The sequence below is a fragment of the Serinus canaria genome, chromosome 8 (genome assembly GCF_022539315.1).
Source record: "Serinus canaria isolate serCan28SL12 chromosome 8, serCan2020, whole genome shotgun sequence".
NCBI classification, from domain to species: domain Eukaryota; kingdom Metazoa; phylum Chordata; class Aves; order Passeriformes; family Fringillidae; genus Serinus; species Serinus canaria.
This window is the reverse complement of record NC_066322.1, coordinates 11,479,433-11,504,817: the sequence shown is the minus strand read 5'-3', so window position 1 is coordinate 11,504,817 and position 25,385 is coordinate 11,479,433. Positions and strand designations below refer to the sequence as shown.

Below are 25,385 nucleotides of genomic sequence, written 5' to 3'. Positions count from 1 at the left end.
TGTAGCTCATATATTTGCTGTTGACTTAGGTGGCCTTTTGTGGAAAATCATGATCATGGCTTCATATACGGGTATGAATTGGATTAAAATATAAAGAACAATTTGCTTAGCATACCTTAAATAGAGGCAGTTGCACTTATTTTTTTTTCTAAATGCAACCTAATCTGACTTTCCTCATCTCTTCTCTAAAGCATTTGTGAATTCCAGTATGTAGCTCAGTGTCAGCAGAGCAGGTGAGAGCTCAGCCCCATGCCAGGCTGTTGAGGACAGGTAGGAATAGTCTCTGGGTGTTCTTTCTGGAATGGTCTCTGTGTGTTCTTTCTGGAATGGTCTCTGTGTGTTCTTTCTGGAATGGTCTCTGTGTGTCCTTTCTAGGTGCAGCAAACTGCAGTTGGAGTCCCCCTGGTGCAATCCCTGTTGTGTTTGCTGGGTGGGCATCCCTCAGCTGAGCACTGACTTGTCTGGGAATTTAACTGCCCTGGCTCCCAGGTGCTGGCAAGGCTCCCTTTGATTTGAAGTTGTATATTTATGTATTGTATCACAGGTTGGAAGATTAGTGAATAATTGTTAAACCACTAAAAACACTTTACAGTGCTGTGAAATGCTAAGATATAAATCTGAAAGTAGGCAGTAATAAGTAGAAGCTCATTTTAAAAAAGCCCATCTAGATTATGAATTTTAGAAGGAAATGAAAAAGTAAAGCTATCATAACAGTATTGTTCCTATTACAATGATTATACAAAGTAAATGTTAAAATGCAGTTGTTGGTATTGATGTTAATTTAGTTTAGCTGCTGTTTCTTCCCATACCCTTTGTGAGTTTCTGTTGTTGATGAATGAACTTCCTTCATTATTTTATTAATATTGGAGATATCAGTAATCATGGCAGTGTGGTTATTAAATACAAACCAGGAGATTAGACAAAAGTACTTTAAATTGTTTTGCAGATTAACAGGCACTGTTGATGCTGGAGTTCTCTTATGACTTTAATCTTTCTGTGGGCACAGAAAGGATTAAACTATTACTTGGTGCCTGGAGTTATTTGATTTACCCCCACTCCCCTGTGAGAACCCCAAAATCCAAACAGTACCCAACAAAACAGAAGTGCAGACTTCCACTGAAAGCTTTGAGGACGTACTTTATGCTGTGATTTGCTTTTGATACATATAAATTCATTCTGAAAATAAACTTTGTAGTGTGCTTTGTCATAAGAATTGAAAGGATTACCCAGTTTGAAATTGCAAATTGCAAGTAACCCTGAGTTGTTGGAGTGCCTCTAGGAAATACATAGTGTGCTCTTGGCACAGTGCACTGTGTAGTGGAATTTTGCTTTTCCAAGGAATTTCCTTCAGTTTTAGATCAGTTTTCTGAGGTGAGAAGACAGTGGATTATTCCAGGTTTGGATTTGAGGTTCACCTTGAATTTCCAAGATCTGTTTTGAGACATGGATCTTTTTTTCAGGTTTCTATACTGGTCTTTACAACAGAGCCTCACATAAAATTTGGTAGCTTGATGAACAAGAAAGAATACCTTTGGTATGCACTGGAAGAAAAAGAAACATTCATTTAAATGGAGAATGACCAAGAAGAAAATTTGGAAATTCTGCCCCCAAAATACCTGAAATTCACCCCAGTGAGTGTATGCACTGCACAAACAAGTGTGTTTCACTTCCCTGCTTGCTGGCCCCCAGCACTAGGGGAGGTGGAAAAGCCCTCAGAGGATGTGCACAACCTCTCTCTTGCCTGTAGCTGCTGCTGTCTGCCAGGCAGCCCCAGAGCCCTGGGATGTTTTATACCACGTGTGCTGCAATAAATAGGCCACAACTGGGTCTAGGACACTCAGTGCTGAAAGTGCAGTGAGAATTAAGCAGGGATTAATTTGAAATCCAATAGCTGCCACTTTAATGGACTCACTGGCACCTAGTGCTTCTGATGTGTTCTTTTTGTGCAGCTACACAGGGATATTTTGCACTCCTGCTACAAACACTCACCATCTGCCTCAGGTTGGGGAGAATATCCCCTGCAACAAGGATTATGTGGCGTTCATGTCTGAGTGTTTGCACCCTTTCTTAAAGCCCTCTTTGGAAAAAGGTACAGAAGGAGATTGAAGAATTGGTGTATCCCTGTTTCATTTGGTAATTACTTAGTTCCTGTCTGTTTGCTCAGCTTTCTTTGCTGCAATTATTCAGATGTGGATTGTGAGTTTAACCCAAAGTTTTCTGTACCAATATTTTTGGGCTTATTGAGAACATTAAGACAGAGTTCTGTTGGAAAACTGTTGGATGTTATAATCCAACAGTCTTCCACTGTATAAAAAAACTTGAATTTGTCCTTGTAGATAAGTTTTAGACAGTGTTGTCCACGTGAAATGTTAATATGTGATGTTTTAAATCTTATTTCTGTTGTGATGTAACATTTTTAAATAAAACTGTTCTTCTAATTGCCACTTCAGCTTTTCAAAATAATATTTTTCATAAAGCTTATTTTAATTGGAGTAACATGGATTGCATGTTTTATGAAACACCTTCATTGAAAGTCTTGGATCCTTTCCATTCAGGTCCCTATAGACCCATCCAGTTTGAAAATACAGTTTTATCTTCTCCTTAATTACAGTACTTGGAGCAACTCTCTGTTAACTGTTTTTAGGTTCCACAGGATAATGAGTCTACCAGAACTAGAGTGTGTACAGCAAAAAAACTGTTCACAGGAGGAAGCTTGCTGTTGCTTAGCTACCTGCCTTTTTAATTTGGAATCTACAGCAATTCCATAATGAGTAGTCCTTAAGCTGCTAAATGTGTTTGTTCATGACAGAGTGTACCATTTTGAACTTGCATTTCACCTATGCATTACTGCTATTATTGTGGGAATAACGAGGGTGTTTGGAATGGGATTGTGCTGTGTGAATCACAGTACCTAAATATGTCAGTTACAGAGGCAGTTCCTCTTGGTGGGTACCACACTGAAATTCAGAATAACTTGAGCAAAAAGTTGCCTCTGCTCCTCCACGGTAGTCCCAAATAGGAACAAGTTTTGTGTAATCTGTAGGTAGTACAACCAGTCTGTAGTACACATTCTCACATCAACTTGAAACATAATAGTGATAGATAATATATTGCAGATCAGAATACTATGACACTTAACATGGTTTTGGTCCACTTAGCATTTTCTTGCAAGTGGGAAAATGCATGACGTGTAAAAATTGCCTGAATCTCACAGAAATCTGCTGAAATAAGACTCTGAACTAGGCAATAGTCATAGGAAAACTACTGACTTTTTTTTCAGAATCTGTGAAAAAATTTACTTCCATTAATGCTATCTCATCAATCCTAAAATTGATATAAAGAGATAGTTTATCTAGGCTTGTGGCCACAGAACTGGTATAAGCATAGAAAGAAATTCTGGCTTTTCTAAACCTTTTTCCAGCATGTGGATCTAAAAAGGATTTTAATTTGCTGTTAAAGTGAATTCTTTCTTACTTATAATAGTCTTTCCCATTAGGAGAAATCTCTGTGACTCTTCTCCTTTTGCCTACACAAAACAGCCACAGCAGCTTCTGCAGCAGTATGGGTGAGGCACGCGTGTGTTTCTGGGAGGGCATCCAACCCATCCCATATGGGTACCCCATACCCCATATCCTGTACCCCATACCCCATAACTCGTGTAACAAGCACAGCTGGCTGGCACAGGTCATGGGAGCAGTGGCACCATGTCCCATGCAGATGTGGCCATGCACAGGTGCCAAAAGCAGCTTTTTGTAAAGGAGCTCCAGCACTCTTTGCTGCTGAGCTGACATGCCCACCTAGCCAGAATTTTGTTATTGAGGCTTTCTGTGTTGTATTTGTTAGTATTTTAGAAAGATGAACTTGTTAGTTTGACAACTAATTATATTTTTAATTTAGTGGTGAACTCTCTTGGGAATCTATGAGCAAGTTAATTTAAACGAAATTAGGTATTTCAGCTCTTGCAGGTATACTTTGTGGATTTAAATGTGAATCTGTGTAATCCCATTTTAGTTATTCATAAGGTTTTGATGTCCTCATGGAAAATACTGGCCTATTTCAGCATGATTTTGTGCTCAATTAACCATTTAGAGATATTGACTTATAGATATTCAACAGAGTTGAATATTTTTGCCTTTTTATTGTGGTATGATATTTACATTTATATTTCAGTTTCTGGGTCTGTAAATCTTTCTTGTTAGGATAATTTATTTTTAAGATTACTGAGTATGTAGCTCTTGTACAGCCTCATATAATTTTCGTCATGCCTTCATGGTTTTACTCCTTTACATTTTAACATTGCATCCCCTGACTTTAAAGTGACTATATGTATTTCCCTGATTTCCCAGTGCAGAGCCACGGCTGCACTGGCCTCTCTTCCCTTGCACAATTCCATGGAGACTTCAGTACAAGACATGACAAAATGTAAAACCATACTCATAGATCACCTTATAAATATTTATTCATATAAATTCTTTAAAGAAATTAAATTACGTGTTCTATACAAAATAGGAAAGAGAGGCTTTTAGTGTCACTGGCTGCAAATTGAAGTCATTTGTCTTGAAGGGTCAGGTGCCACTTTGTGGTAAGATACTTGTCTGAGATCCAAGAAGGGAAAGATTGATAGTACAAAGAGATTGATGGAACAGGCACTGCAATATGCATACGAAGTTACAGGTTAATTAGGAAGATTTAAACAAGAAAGTCCCTTTGTGTGGAGAAGTGTCATGTGCTGTTACTCTCAGAAGCGAGGTGTGCTGGCAGCCTTTTGAGCAGGCAGAGTTGATTTTCAGAGATGTTTGTGTGGAGATGTGCAGTTGTGAATATCAGCGAGGTGGCAGATCACCAACAGCACAGGCTGCAGCTGACGAGTGCTGCTCAGGGAGTTCAGTGCTTTGCATACAGAGACACCTGCTCTGCTCACATCTTTGGCTTTGTTGTGGTTGATGTAAATTATAATGCTGGTTTTGTGATTCCCATATCAGAGTAAAATCATTAATATTTCAGACTGCCAAGTTCTTTGGGTGTCTCAGGTGATATGACTATTTGTTCACTTTTTAATTGCAGGCACAGCAGAAATTGCAGCACTTACAGAAAAATCCTAAAGCTAAGAATGTGTGGTTTATAAAGTGGGAGCTGAGCAGTCAACAATCATTGTTTTTGTGTTAATAGGAAAGCCGTTTTGAAAGAACAGACACTGCAAACTGTTCCTTATTTCATTAAAGTTCACCAGCCTCCCTGGTACATTTAGCAGAGAAAAACAAGCTTCTCTGTGTGGATTGATGCTGAAATTAAAACAGCAACATCTTCTGTAACAGTTATTCACTTGGCAGAAAGAGAATTTTAAATTTGACTTAAATGCAACAAAACCAAAATGGCCTGTGCCCCTTGTGTCTCATTCTGCACAAGGACAAAATGGTGCAAATCTTTCAGCAAGGCAGGAATAAAAATCTCAGCAAGCACTTCAGTATTTATTATCGTAATAGTAAATCACCCCTGTCTGCCTGGGAGATCTGTAAAACATACCTGCTGAGGGCAAGAGCAGGCACAGGCCTGAGGGACTGTTATACTCTCAACACTATAATTCTGGTATTTTTGTCATGATAGTCTTAACTAAAATTTTGCATTCATATAGTCACCTTATTTTTAGCCAGAGACAGATCTTGGGGTACATGGCAGCTCTTACCTTCTCTGTTCTCTGGCTGGGGAGTATCTGAATTTTTGGTTTAGTAAGGGAAGGAAGAAGACAGGTAAGTTTTACCTTGTCTAGCCGCTATGTGGGAGACAGAAAAGGCCTTCAATTGCAGTGAATGGCTTTTTACTGAAGATGAAAAATTTGTTGAAAGGGGACAAAAGTTTGAATTGCAGAATATATTTCTACATTAGGGAAAGGCAGACTCAATGAGGCCCCTGGGAAATGTGATTGACATTGAAAACAATCCTATTTTGTTTTATGATATTGCTGTAATGATGAGTTTTCCCTTGTTATGTGGTCAGATATCTGTTTATTCACATAATTCTGAGTACAAAAGCAGCTGTAGAAAACAGGGAGTGGAAAAACAACACTCTCTTTTCACTTATAGGAGCTGTTTTTCATACTTAAAGAATTCTTCTCTTGTATTAACATGAGACCAAATACAAGAAAATCTGTCAAAACAAATGAGTTGGAACACGTCCCACGATACCAATACACACAGGCAAAGGGGTGTCTCAGGCACAGTTCCAGTGGCCTTTTTGTGGTACTTACCCTCCCTGCTTGAGAGGCAGCTTGCCTCCCATTAGCCTCCCCATCCATCACAAAGATGCTTCTACTTCAGGAAGAAATACAGCTTATTGGTATTGTTCTACTGCAAGGATTATATTTTTGCAGTTGATAAACACATTGCTTTTCTTATTGAGAGATCTAAATACAAATATATTTTTTTTCTTTTTGTTTTCTCTTTTTTTCCAGAAACCAAAACAAAAGGACTGGCATCCACCTGGAGGATTTATTTTAGGACTGTGGGCATTGATCATCATGGTTTTCTTCAAAACATATGGAATCAAGCACATGAAACATGTCTTCTGAACTGGAGCAAACAAGATACTTGCATTAGCTGCTACTTTGGGTTCATGGGTATCTCCTGTGTTCTCTGCACATGGATTATGGTTGTGTTGAAACACTGTGTTGACATCTCGCTTCTAAAGGTTCTTTTGAAGCCATCTCTTCTGCCTCTTTTTCAGGAAAGAGTCTAAAAATTATTTTAATGTTACTGTTATTTCACTTTGTCTTGATTTAAACATATTTAATGCTTTTCTGAGCATATTTGTTTTTTGGTTAAACTTAAAAAAGGGCAGGACCTAAACCTAGAAACAGGATTTCTGTGGTTGCTTCTGGATTGTAAATGGGCAAACTATTTACACCATACTTTAAAGTAAATCTTAGAAGAAGTCACCTCTTACTAAAGAACTGGACATTGAGAAGAACATTATTTAAGATGTCATTCTGTCAATATAAACTTAACCCACTTTGCAGACTTTGGCATGGCATATTGGAAGCTTTCTTCACAAAAATAAAAATACTCTGGAATATATTGATTTCTTCTTTTTTATTATTTTTTCTTCCCTGTTAAATAAAACCCTTAGATCAGTCCTTTCACCTTAGGCAGTTTTGATTCTAGAATTCTACGAGTTGGTGAAAGTGAAACAAAAATTATGACCTTGCTGAATCTACTTAAAAAGAAGGCCAGAAAAAGTGAAAGGACTTCACCATGTCCATTACAAATCCTTCACACGTGTTGTATTTTCATTGCATATAATATGGACTTGGATGCTTCAGAATTTTCAGTGCATTGGATTTTGCACCGAAGAAAATCAGCTCAGGCATCAGGATAAAGAACATTATCAATTGTTCCATTGTATTCTGTAGTTTCTGAGCCCCTAGAAAATGTGCTTTGTTGTCTGTGTTTTGTAAATTCTGGTTTTTCGTATTGATTTGTTCTTCCTGGACACTTACTGATGAATGTATGCTAGAAGGGTTTTGTCTGTATAATATAGTGATATTTGTGAAGAGAAGAGCAAATCTGTGCATGTGTAGAAACACACCAGTCAGTGAGGAGAAGCTTTTGCCCCGTGCTTTTGGAACTTGTTCTCTTCCTCAACCAAAATAAAGCTTACCTGATGCAGTCATGGTGTAAGTCCTAGACACACATCTCTAAAAGTTATTAGGAATTATCTGTAATCACACATAGTCGCAGAGTTGGTATATTTTTCTTAGAATATGGTTCTGAGGATTTCCTTTTGCACAGCACATACAAATGTGAGTGCATAAACATTTTTGTCCTTTTTTCTTTTCTTCTAGCTTGATTGTGGCATCCCAGCCTCGGGTGAGAGGAGGTGAACTGTCAGAGCTGTGTGAGCCTGGGAGGGCTGTGGAGAAGCCACTGAGGCTTGCAAAAAACAGAGAAAACAGCAGTGTGGTGCAGCTCGAGAACTAAAGCCTTGGTTTTTTATCTCCAAAGATTTTCTAGGCTTGGAGATGTTGAAGGTACAAAATGATCCATTATGGGAAGGTAAACATTTGCCTACTCCACCTCTTTGTGGCAGTTCTTGGTGAAGAGCTGGGATTGTTTTCAGTAGCAGGAGCTTAAGGCTCAGGAGTAGGGATTAAACCTAAAGCTTTCCCAAAGTGGGGTGGATAATACTGGGCATGTCTTCTCAGTGTGCTGATCAGAAACTTTCATGTAACTGGTGCACACATCCTCCCTGCTAACAACAATGCCACTTAAAGGGAAAGAAAAACCCTCTGTGGGATGGATCTGAGTAGCATTCCTGGTGCTGGATGTCTGGGTCTGTTCACAGTGTTTTGGGTTTGGGGGTTGTTTTTTTGGATAATGTCCTTCAAAAGCAATGACTTCATATCCAAAATCTGATATAATTGTGACTTTTCATAAAATCAGAAAACCTTTTTTTTTTTTTCCCTTAGCAATTTCTAATTCAATCAAGTAAAACCTGCTGTGCACAGACCATGTAGAAATGTGCAGACCCAGTATAGAAATGAATCTTACAGAATTCCTTAGAGAATTTGCTTAGCTTTCCTTTCCTAATCCAACTCTTTTTCAATTGTAGTAAATATTTTAATCAAATATTTATTTTATAGGCAGGTTTTGCCATACTTTAAAAAGCGTACAAAGTGAAGTTGGTAGAGCTTTGTGCCTTCCTTCATTTGCAGTAACCTTATTTGGACTCCTCAGGCCTTATTCAATTTTTCTCTTTCCCTCTTTCAGCCACCTTTTGCAGGAAGTGATAGAAACATCTACAGAACTCAGCTGAATTTTGCCAGTAGCAGCAGATACCAAAGATTCTGTCTTCTTAAAAGCTTATCTGCTTAGGGAAAAGGAGGCAATTAGGTGGGTTATTAAAATGCAATTTATGAATAGAGGCACTCAGTAAGTATGCATGTGAAGGTGATTAAATTGAAGTGAGAACAACAGTTTGACTGGAATGCAGCAAACTCTGCTTCAGGCATTTTTAACATTTTTGTATGCACAGAAGTGAGGAGTTGAAATGGATCATTCTGAGGCACCATAAAGTTGCCTATGCTACACCTATGAGACAGTATTTTCTATGCTGTGATAGCTTTTATTCCTTGAACAGTTACAGTCTGAAAGCAAGTACAGGAATGTCACAGAATTGTTTGCAGATGTGTGTGGTTTATTTTTTTTTTTATTTATTTAAAGTTAGTAACCTTTTCATTTTCCCCAGGAGGCCTTCAAGCTCAGTTTGAATGTGGCCTCTGGGAGCCAGCCATGTCACCTTCAGTCACAAACCATTTGTGTTCTGCTGGCCAAGTGTGCTTTGCAGTATGGATACTTCCTCCAAGGTGCACAGATGATCTTTCTGATGGAATCCAGGAGGCAAGCCAGATGGCAGTTTCTGGTGCTTCTTTGCATGGGAACCTTTTGAGCAGAGTTGAATTTCAGCACTGTGTGACCCTGCATGGAGAGGTCTGTGAACTAAGTGTGCCCATGCCTGCCAAACTCAGTGTATTCATGTCTGCACCCTGTACTGTGGAACTGCATTGACAGGTCCTGCAATGGGGTTTTAAGATATTGTTCAGAACACTCATGGATGATAAAAATAGATATTGATCATTTCAGTTTTTCAGCTCTCCTTCAGGATCACATCTTAAATGCATCTCTATTATTGAATGAAGAAAAAGTAGCTCCCCTGGAGTGCTCTCCTGTCCCCTGGAGTGCTGTGACCAGGCCCAAAGGCTGACACAACGTGTGACTAAGCTGTGCTTCTGTTACAGACTGAAAAGTGAGGTTCCTACAAAAAATGAGTGGAGAAAGAAACCTGGGCAGGGGCGAAGACAATCAGTGTTTCTTTGTCTATTCCAGCAGAGTATTTTCATGTTTAATGAGTGTTCTGAGGAAATGCTGTTCTCTTGGCATAAGCAAATACCAGAGCCTGTTCACAGGTATCCTTACAAGCATCATTAGTGATGCTGTGTCTCTTCTAGAGAGTGGAGGGTTTTTTCTTTCCATTGGTTTTTCCTCCTGAAAGCTGGTATCTGTTATTGATTACAGAAAAGCAAATGTAGTCTGAGTCTAATTCTCTTGCTGAGTGCCTGCACACTGAGCCCATTTCAATCTCTTGTTTCAGAGTCAGGGATTTTTATTCTCAGCTACCACATCCACAGAAGTAAATGGAACTTGTGGTCCAATCTGCTTTCAGAGGGGTGTCACTGCATGCTGGAGTAGGGCTGAGTTGCACTAAATCAGTGATTTGCAAAGGGGCTAAGGCCAGGTTCAGTTGTGAATTTATCCTGGGTGGAGAGGATTTGTGCAGTGGTAAGGACAGGGAGCTATTGCACTGTACTCCTGTGAGAGGGACTGGAAGGACCAGCTGAGGCAGGGCAGAGGTCTGCAGCCCTGGCAATCCTGATACTGACAGCATGTCACTAAGGGGTTTTTTCACATTACAGAACCCCTGCTTTCTCTTCTCTGATGGATGCTTAGAGGGAAGGAGTAAAAAGGAAGTTTCTGATCTGAAAGCTTCCCTAATTATCCTTTCAGTATAGCTGAGGAAGTGAGATGCTGCTAGTTTCTGGTAAATAGTGAAGATTTCATCCATCTTTGCATTGTGAAGTCAAAAGCTTTTATGTGGTCAGGATTATTTGGACTTGATAAAAATAGATGAAGTGGGAGGCAATGCCTCCACAAAGTGAGAATGGTGTATTTCAGAAAGTCTGTGGTATCTGGAGAGAAGACAACCTTTGTATATGGTGCAGTGTGGGACAAGGGTTGGGACAAGAAAGATCAGTGTCCTCATGTACAGATCTTCAGCTCTGTCTGTGTTACAGAGCTCTGTGTGACCTGGTAGAATTTTATCACGCTTCAGACTAGTTAACCTTTGGATTGAGACAAGCATAAAATATTTCACCCAAGAGACTAATTTATCCATAAAGTTATGAACTGCAGAAAAAAGCTGTGTATATAATGAAAGAGTCTTCTCAACCATGTGAAGATCAAACTCAGGCTGCAGCTGACAGAGAGGAAAGTTGGGGCTCAGTACCAATAGTTGTCCTGCAGAAGTTTCTTTTCAGTATTCCACAAATGAATCACACGTGCCACCACCATCACTTCAGCACTTCTGTACCATAATGAGCATAATAGTTTTTTGCATTTCTTAAGTGGTGAAAGACAAATTTTAAAAATGGAGAAAGTTTCTTATAGAAGATTATATGACTCAAATTTATTTCTACTTTCGCTCTTTCTGTGAACGTTTAAATTTAAAAATCTTTCAGGAAACGAATCTTGAAAGTGTCCAACATAGTCTGAAATCAGCATTTCTTAGAACCCATTTGACTTGCAAGTTCTTTAAGACAGAGTTACTTTTTCTCCCCTAATGAGTATTTCTGCCTGATTTAGTGATTAAATTGATAATATTTAAGGTTTCCATTCAATGATGTATATCTATTAATGTTTGATTGTGCCATGTTTTCTTCCCCATGCAGATTACAGATTTAACTTTTTTGCCTTTCTTTCTTTTCAGGTCTGTGTGAGAATAAAACCAAAGCCTTGGCCAATACTGAGCCAGTTTGGCTGCTTTGGCCAACAGGCTTAATAGAGATGCAAATTGTACTTGCCTAAGTTATTTTGGTGATGTTGTTTACAACAATCCCTTGAACAAAAGAAGCCCACAAGAAGCAAACTGTTTGGACAGTGTAACAGCATTTTTCACACTGCTGGTGACATGGCTTTGGTGACAGCTCAGCAGAGACCAGGCCACCAGGCTTTGGTATATTTAGGAGATTCATGGAGTGTCATACCAGTCCCTGTGACAAAACAGACTGATCTGAAATAGCAAACAGATTTCCCTTCTTGGCCTGACTTACTGGAATAATGCTCTTATATTAAATGTCTGACTAGGCCCACTGGCTCTGCATGTAGTGAGTATTTTAAACTGAGGCTCTGTCCTTGATATCCAGCTCCACTATAATGGTACTTATTTCCTTTGTCAAATGCTTTGACATTTAATAAAAAAGAGTGTCACTAAACATTAGATTATGTTTGATTTTCATTAAGTTACTTTTTCTGTACGAGTGTTCCTGTTCAGGTTAAGTTTGTAGCTGAAAATTTTACATGTGCATTACAAAGACCAAATCCCTTGGTCTTTGTAATGCACATGGAATGGCAAACAGGATCACTGGGGTCATCAGTGTATCATTGCAATGTATGTTTGTATTTCGTGCAGTTCTTTTACATGCCCTTCTCTGGAGTGGTCCCTGGATTTATCTTTTTTTATATATATAGAAGGCTTTCTGCACTTGCTGTTGTTGCTGATTTCTATTCTACTCCTTCTCTGCAGCATCATTTGCAGTGGAGGGATGATGAAGAGCTTTTCAGTGTTTCATGTAATACACATCTACACATGTACAGCCATGGTAAAAAAATAAAAATGGTGTTGTGGGTATGTTCCAATTTTCTCCAACACAAATGGGCAGTCCCACTTAATATCAGTAACCACTTTCAGTTTTGGCCTTGTGTGCAGGATGCAATGGGGAAGCATATCCTCATAGGCTGTAAATCTGTTCACTTCTTTTGCCTTCATGTTAAAACATAAACCTAACCTAAGATCTTGCCTTAAACAAAGCCACACCAAATAGTTCCCTTAAGAATTTCCTTTGTTTTGCTATTAATAGACTCTCACCATGCTCTTATGTTTGGATCATAATAGGCTCCAACTGACCTGAAGCCAAAATTAACTCAGCAAAGTCCTAAAACTTTATACCTTGCCAGATATTATTATTACTCCATTTATCTTCCCTGTACTTCAGGAAGCAGCTAGTGTCCTAAAAGTTACTCACATTATCTTAACACCTGTCTGGGTTGTGTAAAGTAACTGGCAGATCTAAATAGCACTAGAGATGTCCTAAAGAAGACAAACCTGTTCTCAGAAACTAAATTACTAAGATGACTTTCTGTGTCTGCTGAAAAGGATGCAGTCTTGCTCTCCCTCTGTGCTGGATGCTTTGGCATTGCTGTCAGTCAAATGAGAATGCAGTTCCTGTGTTGGATCTCGTGGTGGGCCTGGCCCATGCAGAGTATGGCAAGGCTGGAACTGGGCTTTAGTGTACAAGGTGATGTTCACTGGATATATTTTTGCATATTTTTAGTCTATCTATTTATTTAAATGCAGTCTAGCTCCTGTGCCCTGCATCTAGAAATGGCCTATGGTAGCTACCAAGGGAATAGCATAGAAAAATAGAGGAAAATATATTGTGGCATTTTTCCTGTGGAATTCTGCTTGTACCCTTAAGATGATGCTGTATCCTCTTAGCCTTATTTTCCTGTTTAGATAAGTTCCATAGGATCTTTCTTTTTTTTTTTTCCTCTGTTAACTGTAACTTCTTTGGAAGTCTTTTGCAAACCTAGATGTGGAATTCCAAGCGGATCCATCACTTGGATCTCTTTGTCCCCTTGCTTCAGAGAACCTTGAAGAACACTAAAGAGCTTTGCAAGGCAGGGGTTTGCTTACAAAATCTGCATTACTTCTTTAGCCAATCTGTCTTCTTTGTGACTCCTGATTTTGTTCTCACAGGTCTCCATCTGTTTGTCTGGATTGCTGGGGTCGTCTGTAGTTTTCCTGTCGTGTTTTCCTGACAACTCCTGGTCAAACCACTCCACAGCAGACAGGGACACTGTGTGTTGGTGATCTCTGTGCAGTTTCTCTGGTGTGGCCAGGCCTTCAGTGCCAGGCAGGACAAAGGGATGTGTCCCTTCCTCCTGGCACTGCTGTGCAGCTGTGTGCTCTCCACTGCCCCCCTGGAGGGGGCTCTGCACCCAGGGGATGCTGGTTCAAGGCCTGGTTCCACTCTGCCTTTGATGTGAAGCCTATTCCACAGCTGGCCCAGGTGAAATCTCCAGCTTTGTTTCTGCTGTGTTGCTGAATCTCCATCCCCATGGTGGTCGAAGGGCATCATTTGACATTTCATTTTTTGGTGTAATTTTCAGTGTGAAAAACATCTAACAGTCTAGTGGTTTTAAGGGGAATTAGCATAAGCAGTGCCATTTGACAGTCATTTTATAAAAGAGTCTTTGAATTTCATATTGTTCTGCTTCAGCACAGAGAAATTTCACACCACCTTAGGCATTTGCCCTTTCCTATTTCCTAGAGTTTTTTAAAAGAATATTTCCTAGTTTTTATTAAACAAGATTGTCCTTAATTTTTTTTCTTCTTACAAAATCATATGTTTGTTATGTGCAAGGTGTGTCTTTGTAGCAGGAGGCTGGAAATTCAAAGTGATCAGTATGAACTAGTAGTCCAGGGAAGACAGAAGTATTGGTACCTGTAAGGTTTCTGCACTTCCTTTTGTTTTGCTGTACCTTTTGCTGCCTTACAAGTACTCTTTGACTGTTTGACTGCTTATTATTTTTTTTAATTCCTAAGCTATGTTTTAAATTGAATTAGAAATTGTGTCTCCTTGCATCGGATTAAAAAATTAACTTTTATTACAGAAATTATTATCAGCATTTTTGGAAGAGTTTTTGTGGCACTTATGATCAAATTACAGAATACTGCAAAGAAATCTATGCAAGACAGCCATTGCTATTGAGCCAGGACATTCCTCTCTGTCAGCTCCAGCCTGAGTTTGCTCTTCATATTCCAGGGGAATAAAGCTAGATGGCACAAGGCGCATTTCACTCCTTACTGTTTAGATTCCCCTCACCCCATTCCCCAATACATTTCCAGCTATTTTTATCTTACTGTTTTCTTGCAACCTTAGAGGTATTTTGGGTAAAAATCACTTTGTTTCCTTTGAATTCTGCCTGGAAAATGCAGCAAGGCAAGTCCCAGGGATGTGGAGCAGCTCCAGAAGGATTTTATTAGCTTACTGCCCTGTGTGGTAATACCACTGTGCGTTCTGCTGGATGGAGCCAGGGCTGCAGCCAGTCAGCAGCCCCCAACCTCTCCCAAATCTTGTTCCAAGGCTGTAACTTGGTCTTCATTTCTTAACCTCCCCTTTCCTCAGTTTCCTTATGAAGAATAAAGTGCTAACTTTCTGAGGTCTGTAGCACTTTGGGTGGAAGGTTTCTCCACGTGCATCCCAGTTTTGCTTTGTAGCATGGTGCTGTCACCATTCAGCCAACAGAACACGAAGCAGCTGTGGTAATTTTTGTTCTTAGTTGCAGAGATGTTTTCTTTATCATTCTCAATTCCAGTTGCACATATCATGGCGCAAGAGCTACAGTTCTTCAACATGAAAAATATCTCCTGACAAAGGCAAGTGTAAAAGCCTAAAGGTATGTAAGGAGTTCAGAACTAAACTAACATAGATCTTGAAATTGCTGATATCTGTAACCACTGTTTTGCAACAGCTTTTAATATGTGAAATGATGCGCTGCAGATCATGAATCAATCAAATTATAGTGAAGAGTGTGCGATGACAGCATAAAGCAGAGAATGGCAGCAATACCTAGTTTGTACTACTTATCCCTAGGCTGACAGCATTTTCTGTCATAAATCTGTTTGGTTTATAAGTAGGCCATAAAACCTTACATCAGGCTGAAATGCAGCAGGATTCTGTAGTTCAAAAATTGTGCATTTATAGCGAAATACATCAGTGATTTGTTAATTAAAATTGCAGTGCTTTAACAGTTATTTACATTTTTCTGCACTCTTATAACTTGTGCTTTTTGGACTCAATTTATGTTCCATGTAAATCTGTGTGATCTATTTAAAACTTGCTGTCTCCTTGGCTTCATCAAATTCCTTTTTATATATACAGGTGTGACTTAGAAAATACTCCTTCATAATTTTTGTAATTAGATAGGGGACCTTGCTGAAACTTCACAGGAGGTTGATGAGACTAAAGTGAGTTTGGGTTTGTTTTGTTTAAAATATGTGTATGAGGGTAGCAAGAACATAGAGCTGTTGACAGAAATGGAACAAGGAATGAGTTACAATGCTTAGCTTGGCTGTCTTAAGAGATTTAGTGTCCTTACAGTTTATTCCGTGTTTCTTCATATTCTCAATGCTTCCCCATATCTACTTGACACTGAGCAGTCTTGCAGACAGGGAACAAGCCTGTGGAACACAGTGGGGTCAGGCAACTCTCTGTTTCTACAGAATACTAGAAGTAGACCAGTGTACTCTATCTTTAAATGATCTGATTTTAACAGTAACATAGCTAAACATACAGCATACACATCCTGCAGCTCTTGACTGATGGAAAAACTAAGAGCTCTAGTTTAAAATGACAAGATCTTTTTATTATTGTATCAGTAATAAAACAGGGACAGAAGCATCAGAGGACCTACTGTGATCTGTACCACGTCTTGCAGTCACATTAGAAACGATCTGTAAATCAGTTTGACAGATTTCATCAATTGGGGCAATATGTGCTGCATACACACCCAGTACACATGTTGAAAGGGATGTTCAAACTGCCATTAGTTCAAAACCCATTTTGTTTTTTATAGAATGCAGTGAAATCAAGTGGAAGGAATAAAACACCATCAGCGAAAGAAGGAGAGGTAAACACCAGCTGTCAAGAGAAAGGTAACATGCACTTGGCATTCAGTTTGTAAGCTGAGTGGTGTGTACCAGGAAGAACACCAAAAAAAAAGCTTTTAAGGCAAAATACATTATAGATTTCTACTTTTTGATAGTGGGCAGGGCTGCAGCAAGGCAGTGGCTCTTGGAGACTTGCACTTCAGGTTCAGGCAGTATTACAAAGGTGACACCAGTTTGCCCCTGCCAGGACAGTTCACTTTGTCCCCAGAGAATCAGGGTATCTGTGGGGCAGCTGCAGCTATTGCTATCCAGTTTTGGAAAGAGGAAGACCATGGGTTATAAGGGGGTTTAAATGAGAGTGTTTGGTCCAGTTCTGTGCCTTGTCTCTGAGGTTCAGCTTCTTGGATTTAGGTGTTTAAAGGTAGTATCTTTGTTCTAGCTTTTGCACTTGTCTATGAGAGACACCTTTCATCACCTGAGATATGTTTCATGCAATAGTTACTGATTACTTCCAAAAAATTTGAGATTTGATAATTGTGAAGCAAAAGGAAAAGTAATACTGTAACTGAAATCTTCTTTATTCACAAGCCACATGTAACCCAGTAATTCCCACTGTGAGGTTCCATACACAGCATGAGCATTGTCCTTTCCCTTTGTTTTGCAGGGACTCACCACCTACATACAGGTACTTCATGGAAAAAAAAAAACAGAGTTTAACTTTGCTCCTCTCCGGAGGACAATTTTGTACTCATGGAACGCTTTTCACATCCCAGCTTCAGTGTGATGCAGAATCTCCGAGATCAGTGATGATCTTGGGACAGTGGAAGGCAGAGATTTTTGCAGGTGCAGTGCTGTGATCTTTCTGGCTACCATGACTGGTATTGTAGTACTGGTAGTTTACCTTCTCCATTCCAGAAATATGGTCACATTGTGCTGAGCAGCTGTGGCCTGGCTTGTAGTCTGTTGCCTCAGGGGGGTTGCTGGCAGCCTCTTGCAGGAATACAAGAGGCAAAACAGAACACAGCCCCTCCAGCCTTAGCTTGTCTTCACTGAGAAGCTGCTGCCATGGCCAGTGGGGGGGTTTGGCTTTTGGGGGATAAATTTTCTTTGCCCTCCTTCCTCCCACCCCTATTTAAAAAACAGCAGCTCGACAGCACAGCAGCAAATGCACATTAATATCAAACAGAATTTTCACTACCATTTTTGTATTAACATAAGATGTTAGAATGTAAAGTGAGCTGGATCTGCACATGGGACCACTCTTGCTGTTAAAGGCTTTAGGCTGGAACAGAGCCCAAAATTCTTAGAAGAAATCCAACATTTCTTGATCAAATATTAATTACATGCCATATAGAATTATGTATTTCAAACAAGTTTTATAAATAAAAAGCTAGGCCTTTCAAACCATCAACAATATTAATTTTGGATTTAAAAGATTATGAAAGATAAACAACCACATAATTGTGAATTAGAAAAATACTGGCCTAGGTTGCATAAACCCCTTCATTAAATAAATCCGGAAAGTTCTCACTATGAAAATTCAGTGGCATTGTACTTAAAAAAGCCATAATGAGTTAACGGTCCCTTAATGACACTCAGGTTGTGTTTCACGAATCACAAACACACACAGGATGTCAGATGGCCCCAAAAGGTGACAAACTGGGTTCATACAGTTTAACAGCAAGTACTGGGGGTGTGTGCTGCTCCTCCATGCCATTCCTGACTGCTGCTGCAGGTGCCAGCTGCACACCCTGGGACCCTTCTCCTCCAGGCTGCCGTGCTGGCCCAAAGCCCCAAAGGCTGCTGCTGCGGGAGGTGACCTGGCTGGGCTGGTGTGTCCATGCCTCAGGCCAGCGGGCTGGCCTCGGGCTGGGCTCCCTGGAGCGGCTCTGGTTCCCAGTCAGGCTGGAAGAAGCGGATGTGGAATGTCCGTGCCCAGTTCTCGAAGACGCGCTTCTCAGTGATGAAGCGGTGGTGGCTGCCCTTGCGGCCCCGCTCGTGGGAAATGTACATTGTGCACTCGTCCGGTCCCAGAGGCTCGTAGTAGTGATAAGGTACTGAAAGATGATTAGGATCCCTGTGGAAAAAAGAAAATAGATGGAAGCCCAAGATGTTCTTTCTCGTTGATTGAAAAGATGCTATCTTTAATGAACTGATGGGCTCAAATCCACTTTTTCTCCCAGTTAAACTATGGAGCTGGTTTTTTTTCTTGCGAATCTAATACATCAGAATGGGGCAAAGGTGTTTGCTTTGCTTTTCTTTTGCTCTCCTTTAATCCTCTTCCTCCCAGTTAAATGAAGGACAGCAGTAGCTCAGAAACAAGGGAGGGTGCTGCAGGGCTGTGTTACTATTAGGAAATTTGAAGTAAACTGCTTAAAAGAGATGTAAACCTAGATTGTGATTTGTTAAAGGTCTTGCAGAGGTATTTCCTGAACTGGGGAAGAAAGAGAAGATGACAGACAGAGGTGGTTATCTGTGTCAGCTCAGCTGACCGTTCCCAGCATGCTGCGCGAGGTTCCGAGAGCACAACTTCAGTGAGTGTCTGCGCACCAGGTCAGTGGTACAGGCTGCGGTGCTGGCATTTTAATCAAACGTCTGATGCACAAATGAGTTCTTTATTTTACAACAGCAGCTTTCATGTGCCCAAGCTAAAAATTAAAACAGTTCACCCATAGTATCTATCTGATCTTGTGAACCCATTCACATTTCCCAGCGGGAGATGAGTGACTCGTGGTGACACACTGGATATGCCAAACACCAATTAGATACATAGGATAAAGTTCACTTTAGCAGTTCTGACCTCAGTGTTTCTGTGTAACATTCTGTAAATGGCACATCTGTATTATAATAAGCCAGAGCAATTCATTCTCCTTTTGTTTTAATCTCTAAAATTAGAGATGTACCCATGATGGTTTTTTACTTTGGGCATTTTGGGCTGACAGGAACTCACGCGCTCTCTGTGTCATAAATACTAAGAGAGCAAGCTGTCCCAGACAGAATTACCCAATTGTATCCCTCCTACCAGCTATTTTGCTGTGGCAGAAAATTTTCCAATATCAGCATTTAGTGAAGCCTTGGAGCTGCTCTGTGTTACAGCCTGAGTTGAACAGGACCCCAGCACAGAGCAAGAAATCTGATACAGATTCGAGGCTGTCAGCTCTAATATACAGTTGATTATTTTCATTTTGAAGAGCTAATATTTAAGGTCACTTTCAATTGAATGCATCCACAATCTGTCATTAGTCTGTGCTGGTCATTATTTTTACTGTGTAATTCTGTCACCTATGCAATTTTCTAATTTTTCTTATTTTGCCATTATCCATATTGTATATGCAGAGTAATGTATGATATTGCTGCTGCTTTCCATTTGTGCCTTAGATTAACGTTTTAATTCGATCAGTCTGCCTTCCTTCTAACACAACATGGTGATCAATCTTACAAGACCAGAACAACAATAAAATTACATTTCTAGAATAAGATGGATTCTAAACTTATTAAATATATTCTCACTGGAATATATAAGAGTAAAACAAAATCCTTCATCACCTCATCTACAGAAAATGTATTGGTAATCTAAAGCTGCCCTTCACATAGAAATTTATTATTTCAAAACTACAACTATTAGAAGACAATCTTCAGTTAATTTTTCACGTTTTTGATACACTGGACTTCTTATTGTTGCTTAATTGAATCATTTGTATGGTTACTATAAATCTAATAGGATACATTTTCATGTGATGTGTTTTTGTTAAGAACTACTAAACAAATAGGCCTCTGCCTGTCATTCAGACTGCTCTTCCTTCTTGCACTAAAGCTGGATTTTATTCTTGGGTCCTCAACCTGTATTGCTAGGTATAAATTTACTGCTTTAAAGTTAGGATTAGTAAAGTTGAAATCTTATCTCCAACAGACTTGGGAAAAATGCGGCCCCAGTTAAGGGGCAAAGTGAGCCTCTCAGGCTGCAGGTCTGCCCAGGCAAGGTGTTTTTGAAGCCAGGGATTCCACATTCCACACCAGTGTGTCCTAAGTGGATGTCCTTGGCTCCTGGCCAGGCTGTACCAGCTCACTGCATCCTGTGCACCATGCCACCAGAAACAGCCCAGAGGGACCTGGTGCACAGGGCCTGGAAGGTGAGAGGGAGGAGCTCAGTGCAGGCAGCCTGTGGGGCTCAGGCCTTGTGTGCAGCTCTGCTGGCTGAACTGGGGGTGAGATCAGGGCAGGAATGGGGGCTGCTGGCTACGGTCCTCTCTAGGACTACTCTGCAGCTGACTGAGGTTTAAAGGCTAAGTTCCAAAAGCTGTCTTTTAGATTTGGAACTCTGAAGGGTATTTACATATGGAGGACCTTCTCATTTGGGAGTTCTGGATTCCCCCAGATTGCATGCTAGTAAGCTTTGGATTTGAATTCTGGCTTGAGTACACCATAACCCAAATTAACTGTGCTGTGTTATCTTCTAACTCTGCAATTAGCTTGTGTCACCAGCAAATGAAATGCATGAGTAATTTCTATACGGAAATTGCTTGCCACCTCATTTATTAACATTAAAACAGATGCTGTTTTATCACTGACTGATACTGGACATTAATCAGTATTTTGTCAGACTCTGCATGCATATTAATAGCACAGCTGGGAGAAATCTCTGGAAGTTCCTCTGTAAAATATCCTGTGCTTCCTGCCTGGTCACCTGCCAGCACAGCACCCGTGGAAGTGCTTGTACCCCTGTCAGTCAACTACTAAGTTTGCCACTTGAGTGCACATTTTCCCACAGATGGTATCCACCTACATCAAAAGCTGGAGGTACAACACAAAAGAAAAAAGACAGGGAAACCAGGCCACCCCATACCACATTCTGGTCAGCCTCATTCCCTTGAAATGAAGAGCCATACTAAATCAACCCTCTAAAACTATAGGTACTCACACACTTTGTAAAATAATTCATATTTTGATGTGTGAGTGTCAATATGTTGAGTGATGAGCAAGGTGCTCTGTCAGGACCATGAAGATTACTAGATAATCTTTTGCCTTCTATTCCCAGGATTTCCTTTCCCTGACCTCCATAATTAATCCTGTTTTCCAAACCATGTATGCATTTTGTTATTAAGCTAATGAGGTGAGGCATATGGACCAAAGAGCAGGACTAACTCACATACAGCTTACAGTTTCTCATAAGCTCCTGGAAATGTAACCAGCAACACTGCTGCTGTGCATTTGATTTAAAGGAACTGAAAGTGGAGGGAGAGAGAGGTAAGAAAACACTAAAGTACTTCAAATACCAATTTTCAGGTGAATTATCATGGAAAATGACCTGGCAGTCAAATGAGGATTCTTATATGAAAATTATCTCTTTCAATAACTGGAACGAAAATTATTCATATTAGTTAAAATAAGGCTCAGAATTAAGTTTTAAGTTTCTGGGAGTTCCAGAAGGCCCATGAAGAGGAAAAGAGTTAAAGAGGGTTCATCTCACTAACCCTTGAGTTTTCCTTGTGTACAGGAGTATCCTGAGACCTGCAGGGAACGAGCCTTTCTGTCCCTGCTGCCCATAATGCCACAGACAGGTGCTGGAATTCCTACAAACTCACTAAGGCTTGTTTTGTCCTTCCCAGCCCTGCTGCTGAGCACCCACAAAGGGAAGCAGCAGCCCTGCAGTGCCTTCAGGAATTGTTGTGGTATCTGGGCACCATTGTCAGGCTGCTGCTGAAGGGAGGCAAGAGGAGAATCCAGCATGTCCCAGTTCAGGAGTAAGTTCTGTGCATGCAGGGCTGCCAAAGGGAGTTCTGAGAGGGAAGTGCTTCCCATCTGGAAAGGCTTGGATTGGATCCCTGGCACTGGAAAAAATACAGCAAGATGGGTTGTCTGTCTTGGACAAAACAGTGAGAGGTGTGAACACTTCACAAAAATGTTTGCAATGTGCATGGAAGCACAAGCTTTCATCTTCCTACAGAATGCAAAAGACAGCATGAGAGCAATATCATGCCATTAACCCTTACTACAGCATAAATCTGTAGCAAGTAAAGGGGCTTGAAATTACTTATAGCTTTGCTGTAAAGTACTAGAAATTTATAATAATTAGGACACCAACAGTTCAGCTATGAAACTCAGTGTCCAGTGAAGGTAAATAAAAATGAATCTAAAACATCTTGTTGCAAGTAATAGTGACAAATCTTTTAGTCTGTGCTCCAGACTCCTTCACTAAACTATTTTTCCTGCATGGGTGCAAAGCAGTTTGGTTAATGATCTTAAGCTAATAATTTGTAGCAAAATCAACAGCATGAGATTCCTGGTACCTTTGAGGTGTCCTTCACGTTACAAATGTGACACTAATTTAGTTCCATGACACTGATCACCACACTCATTACTTATTCCACAGATTAATACTTAAAAATGAATTGGTGTCTATCTGCTGAAGTTATAAATTTGGTGCTACTAATTATGAACAGAAATAAGATTTCTTGGTGTTTTTTTTTCAATCTTAATGATTCTTTAGTTGCACAGCAAGCAGGATACCCACACACACACATCTAGCACACATGCATTTCAGCTGTTTTGTTGGGACTTTTTGTTTTGATTTTTTTAAATTTTAATAGTAGATTCTTATTCTGTCAGACTGAAAACCAGGAATTATGGCTTACAATTACAGAATATTTCTTTCTGCTATTCTGTTCTGTTATCTTATTTCTTTGAAAGAAAGCACTGTTTTAACTTCTTAATGAGTGGCTGAAGAGCTGGCTAAGAAGGTTAACTCTATTTATGGCAAGAAACTGCTTTCACAGATCTTCATGGACAGCTTCTTCCAGGCATGGCAACTACAGTTTTCCCCTTCATCCCCTGAGGAATCAAGCTGAAGTAAAGACATTTCATATTACTTTGATTAAGAAATGACCTTTTCCCTGTTTTCAACCAGGTGTGTGTACCTTTATGTTAAGATTTTTTTCTGCAGGCTGTAAGAACAATTACATCTTTCACTGGTAGGACTGATCTACAGCCTTTCTTGTGTTATAATTTAAGTCCATTTGATTTCAGTCTATTGATTCTATGAAAGCCTTTCATATGCTCTCAGTGACATTTTTAGTCTCTCTCAAAACAGTTTGTTTGGGTCTAGCTGGCTTTTGAAAATATGTATCTAAACTATTCTGACTTTGTCTGAAAAGTCAGGATTTCATGTTATTTTGCAGTAAAATTCTGTCTTCTGTATTTTTAGATCATCAATTTAAGAATTACTTCCATGTGCCATGGGAATACAGCCACTTCTGGAGTAAGACAGACCAGCCACTTACAGAAACAAAAGTAGTATGTGTTGGCCAACTGAGATGACAGAGGAACGAGATGCTGTGCTGTGGAAGGTATTTGTTGTCTGGCGTATCTGATCTAGTTTGCAATTTTCCTTGGAGAATTCATGCTGAAGTCTGCCAGTACATCACAGCATTTATCATCAGTATTTTGTTATAATTTGTAGAAATTCTCACAAAGTGGAGTTTAGTGTTGACATTTCATGCTGTGATTTCTTTGGGGATTTCTACAATATGCCCAAGACAAATGCAGATTCCTGAATGGTTCTTGTAAGTGCTCAGAGCAAAGTCAAAGCAGTCCCATTCTTGGAGACTAACCCAGCACTGCAGCCTTGCCCTCCCTGCCCCTGAAAGGCATCCAGAATTACCCAAAGAGCCAGACTTGAGACAGATCATGACATGTGCAATAGAAAATTCAAGCAAGTACTTCTTGGTGAGAGGGGTTTGTGAGCAGGTAATGAAACGCTGCACTGAGGCCTCGTTCCAGACTGGCTCCAGCTCTTCCTGGCTCACCCAGCAGGACAAATGGGATCAGCACCAGCTATGGGCAGGAACCACTCAGTGCTGGCCCAGTGCTGGGTGGGCAGGTGAGACTTGTGTCAGCACCAAGACTGCTGATGTAATACAAATTTGTCTGTGTTCATCCTGGTATCTTGTGGCTAATGTAATTTTGGTGTAGCACTAGAAGTTCTGAAGCCTCTCCCTGTGTCACTGCTCCATAGTGGGAAAAGCTTAACCAGGACCTGGGGTCTGGTCTTGAGCACAGCTGGAGGAAGAACAGGGCTGGAAAAGGGCACAGGCTGTTCTGTGAACAGCAGCTTCCACTGGCACAATTGTGCTGCCTCTGCCTCCTGTGCCCCGCCCCTGCCACGCCCGAAACAGGACCACAGGGCTGATCCTCTGGTCCAAATTCACAGGGACAGGTTTCCTGGGCACCATTTAGGAAGCTGCAAGATTGGCATTCATGTGACAGAGGTACAATGATGTTAATTTGAGTTGCACAGAAAGTTCAATTTAGAAACTAGTCGCTGTGAGAACACTGTTCCTCTATTAATTTGGGGGGAACTTGAAAAACAAATTAAAAGTAATGTTTTCCTGTACTTCTTTCTTCAGATTAATTTCATGCCAATTATTGCACTACTTTTAGCTGATAAATATTCAGAAACTAAAGGAAAGCAACAAAATGGATTAATTCTCCCACAGTACAAACAAATTTTTAAAATATTTTATATAACATAATTAAGTGCTGTTTGTTGTTTTCAGAATGAGATCATGGGACATCTAAGTAATTGCTTTAAGAGGACTGAAGACTTGTTGCAAAAGAAAAAGATTAAAAGATTCAGATATTTATCTGTAACATTAACTTTGTTGGCTAATAACGGTTCTAAAATAAATCCTACCTGCAGAAATCCGGTGGCACCATGCCATAAACATTTATCCTGTCACAGAGCTCTAATGCGATAGTCATTGTGAACCAGCCCGTGCTAAGCCAAGTGTTGGATATCTTCCTGAAAGCAAAAACATAATTAAGTTTCTAAGCTGGCAAATAATTCTCGAGATTTATTTATTTATTTATTCATTCATTCATTCTGAAGC

At 40.1% G+C, this 25,385-nt stretch overlaps 2 protein-coding genes across 3 annotated transcripts in view; one reads left to right on the top strand and one right to left on the bottom strand.

Annotated features, from left to right (window-relative positions):
- PIGK (phosphatidylinositol glycan anchor biosynthesis class K) overlaps nucleotides 1-7,070 on the top strand; it is a 64,303-nt gene extending 57,233 nt beyond the window's left edge. For both annotated transcript variants that reach the window (XM_050977496.1, XM_009088620.4), the window contains one exon: nucleotides 6,449-7,070. In XM_050977496.1, coding sequence (XP_050833453.1) covers nucleotides 6,449-6,494 — 46 coding nt within the window. In that variant the 3' untranslated portion in view covers nucleotides 6,495-7,070. The remainder of the gene's footprint in view (nucleotides 1-6,448) is intronic.
- Nucleotides 7,071-16,270: 9,200 nt separating this feature from the next.
- The window catches only part of ST6GALNAC5 (ST6 N-acetylgalactosaminide alpha-2,6-sialyltransferase 5), a 124,144-nt gene continuing 115,029 nt past the window's right edge, over nucleotides 16,271-25,385 (bottom strand). Inside the window, exons 5-6 of the mRNA XM_050977520.1 lie at nucleotides 25,190-25,297; nucleotides 16,271-18,577 (exon numbers count right to left, since the gene is read on the bottom strand). Coding sequence (XP_050833477.1) covers nucleotides 18,346-18,577; nucleotides 25,190-25,297 — 340 coding nt within the window. The 3' untranslated portion in view covers nucleotides 16,271-18,345. The remainder of the gene's footprint in view (nucleotides 18,578-25,189; nucleotides 25,298-25,385) is intronic.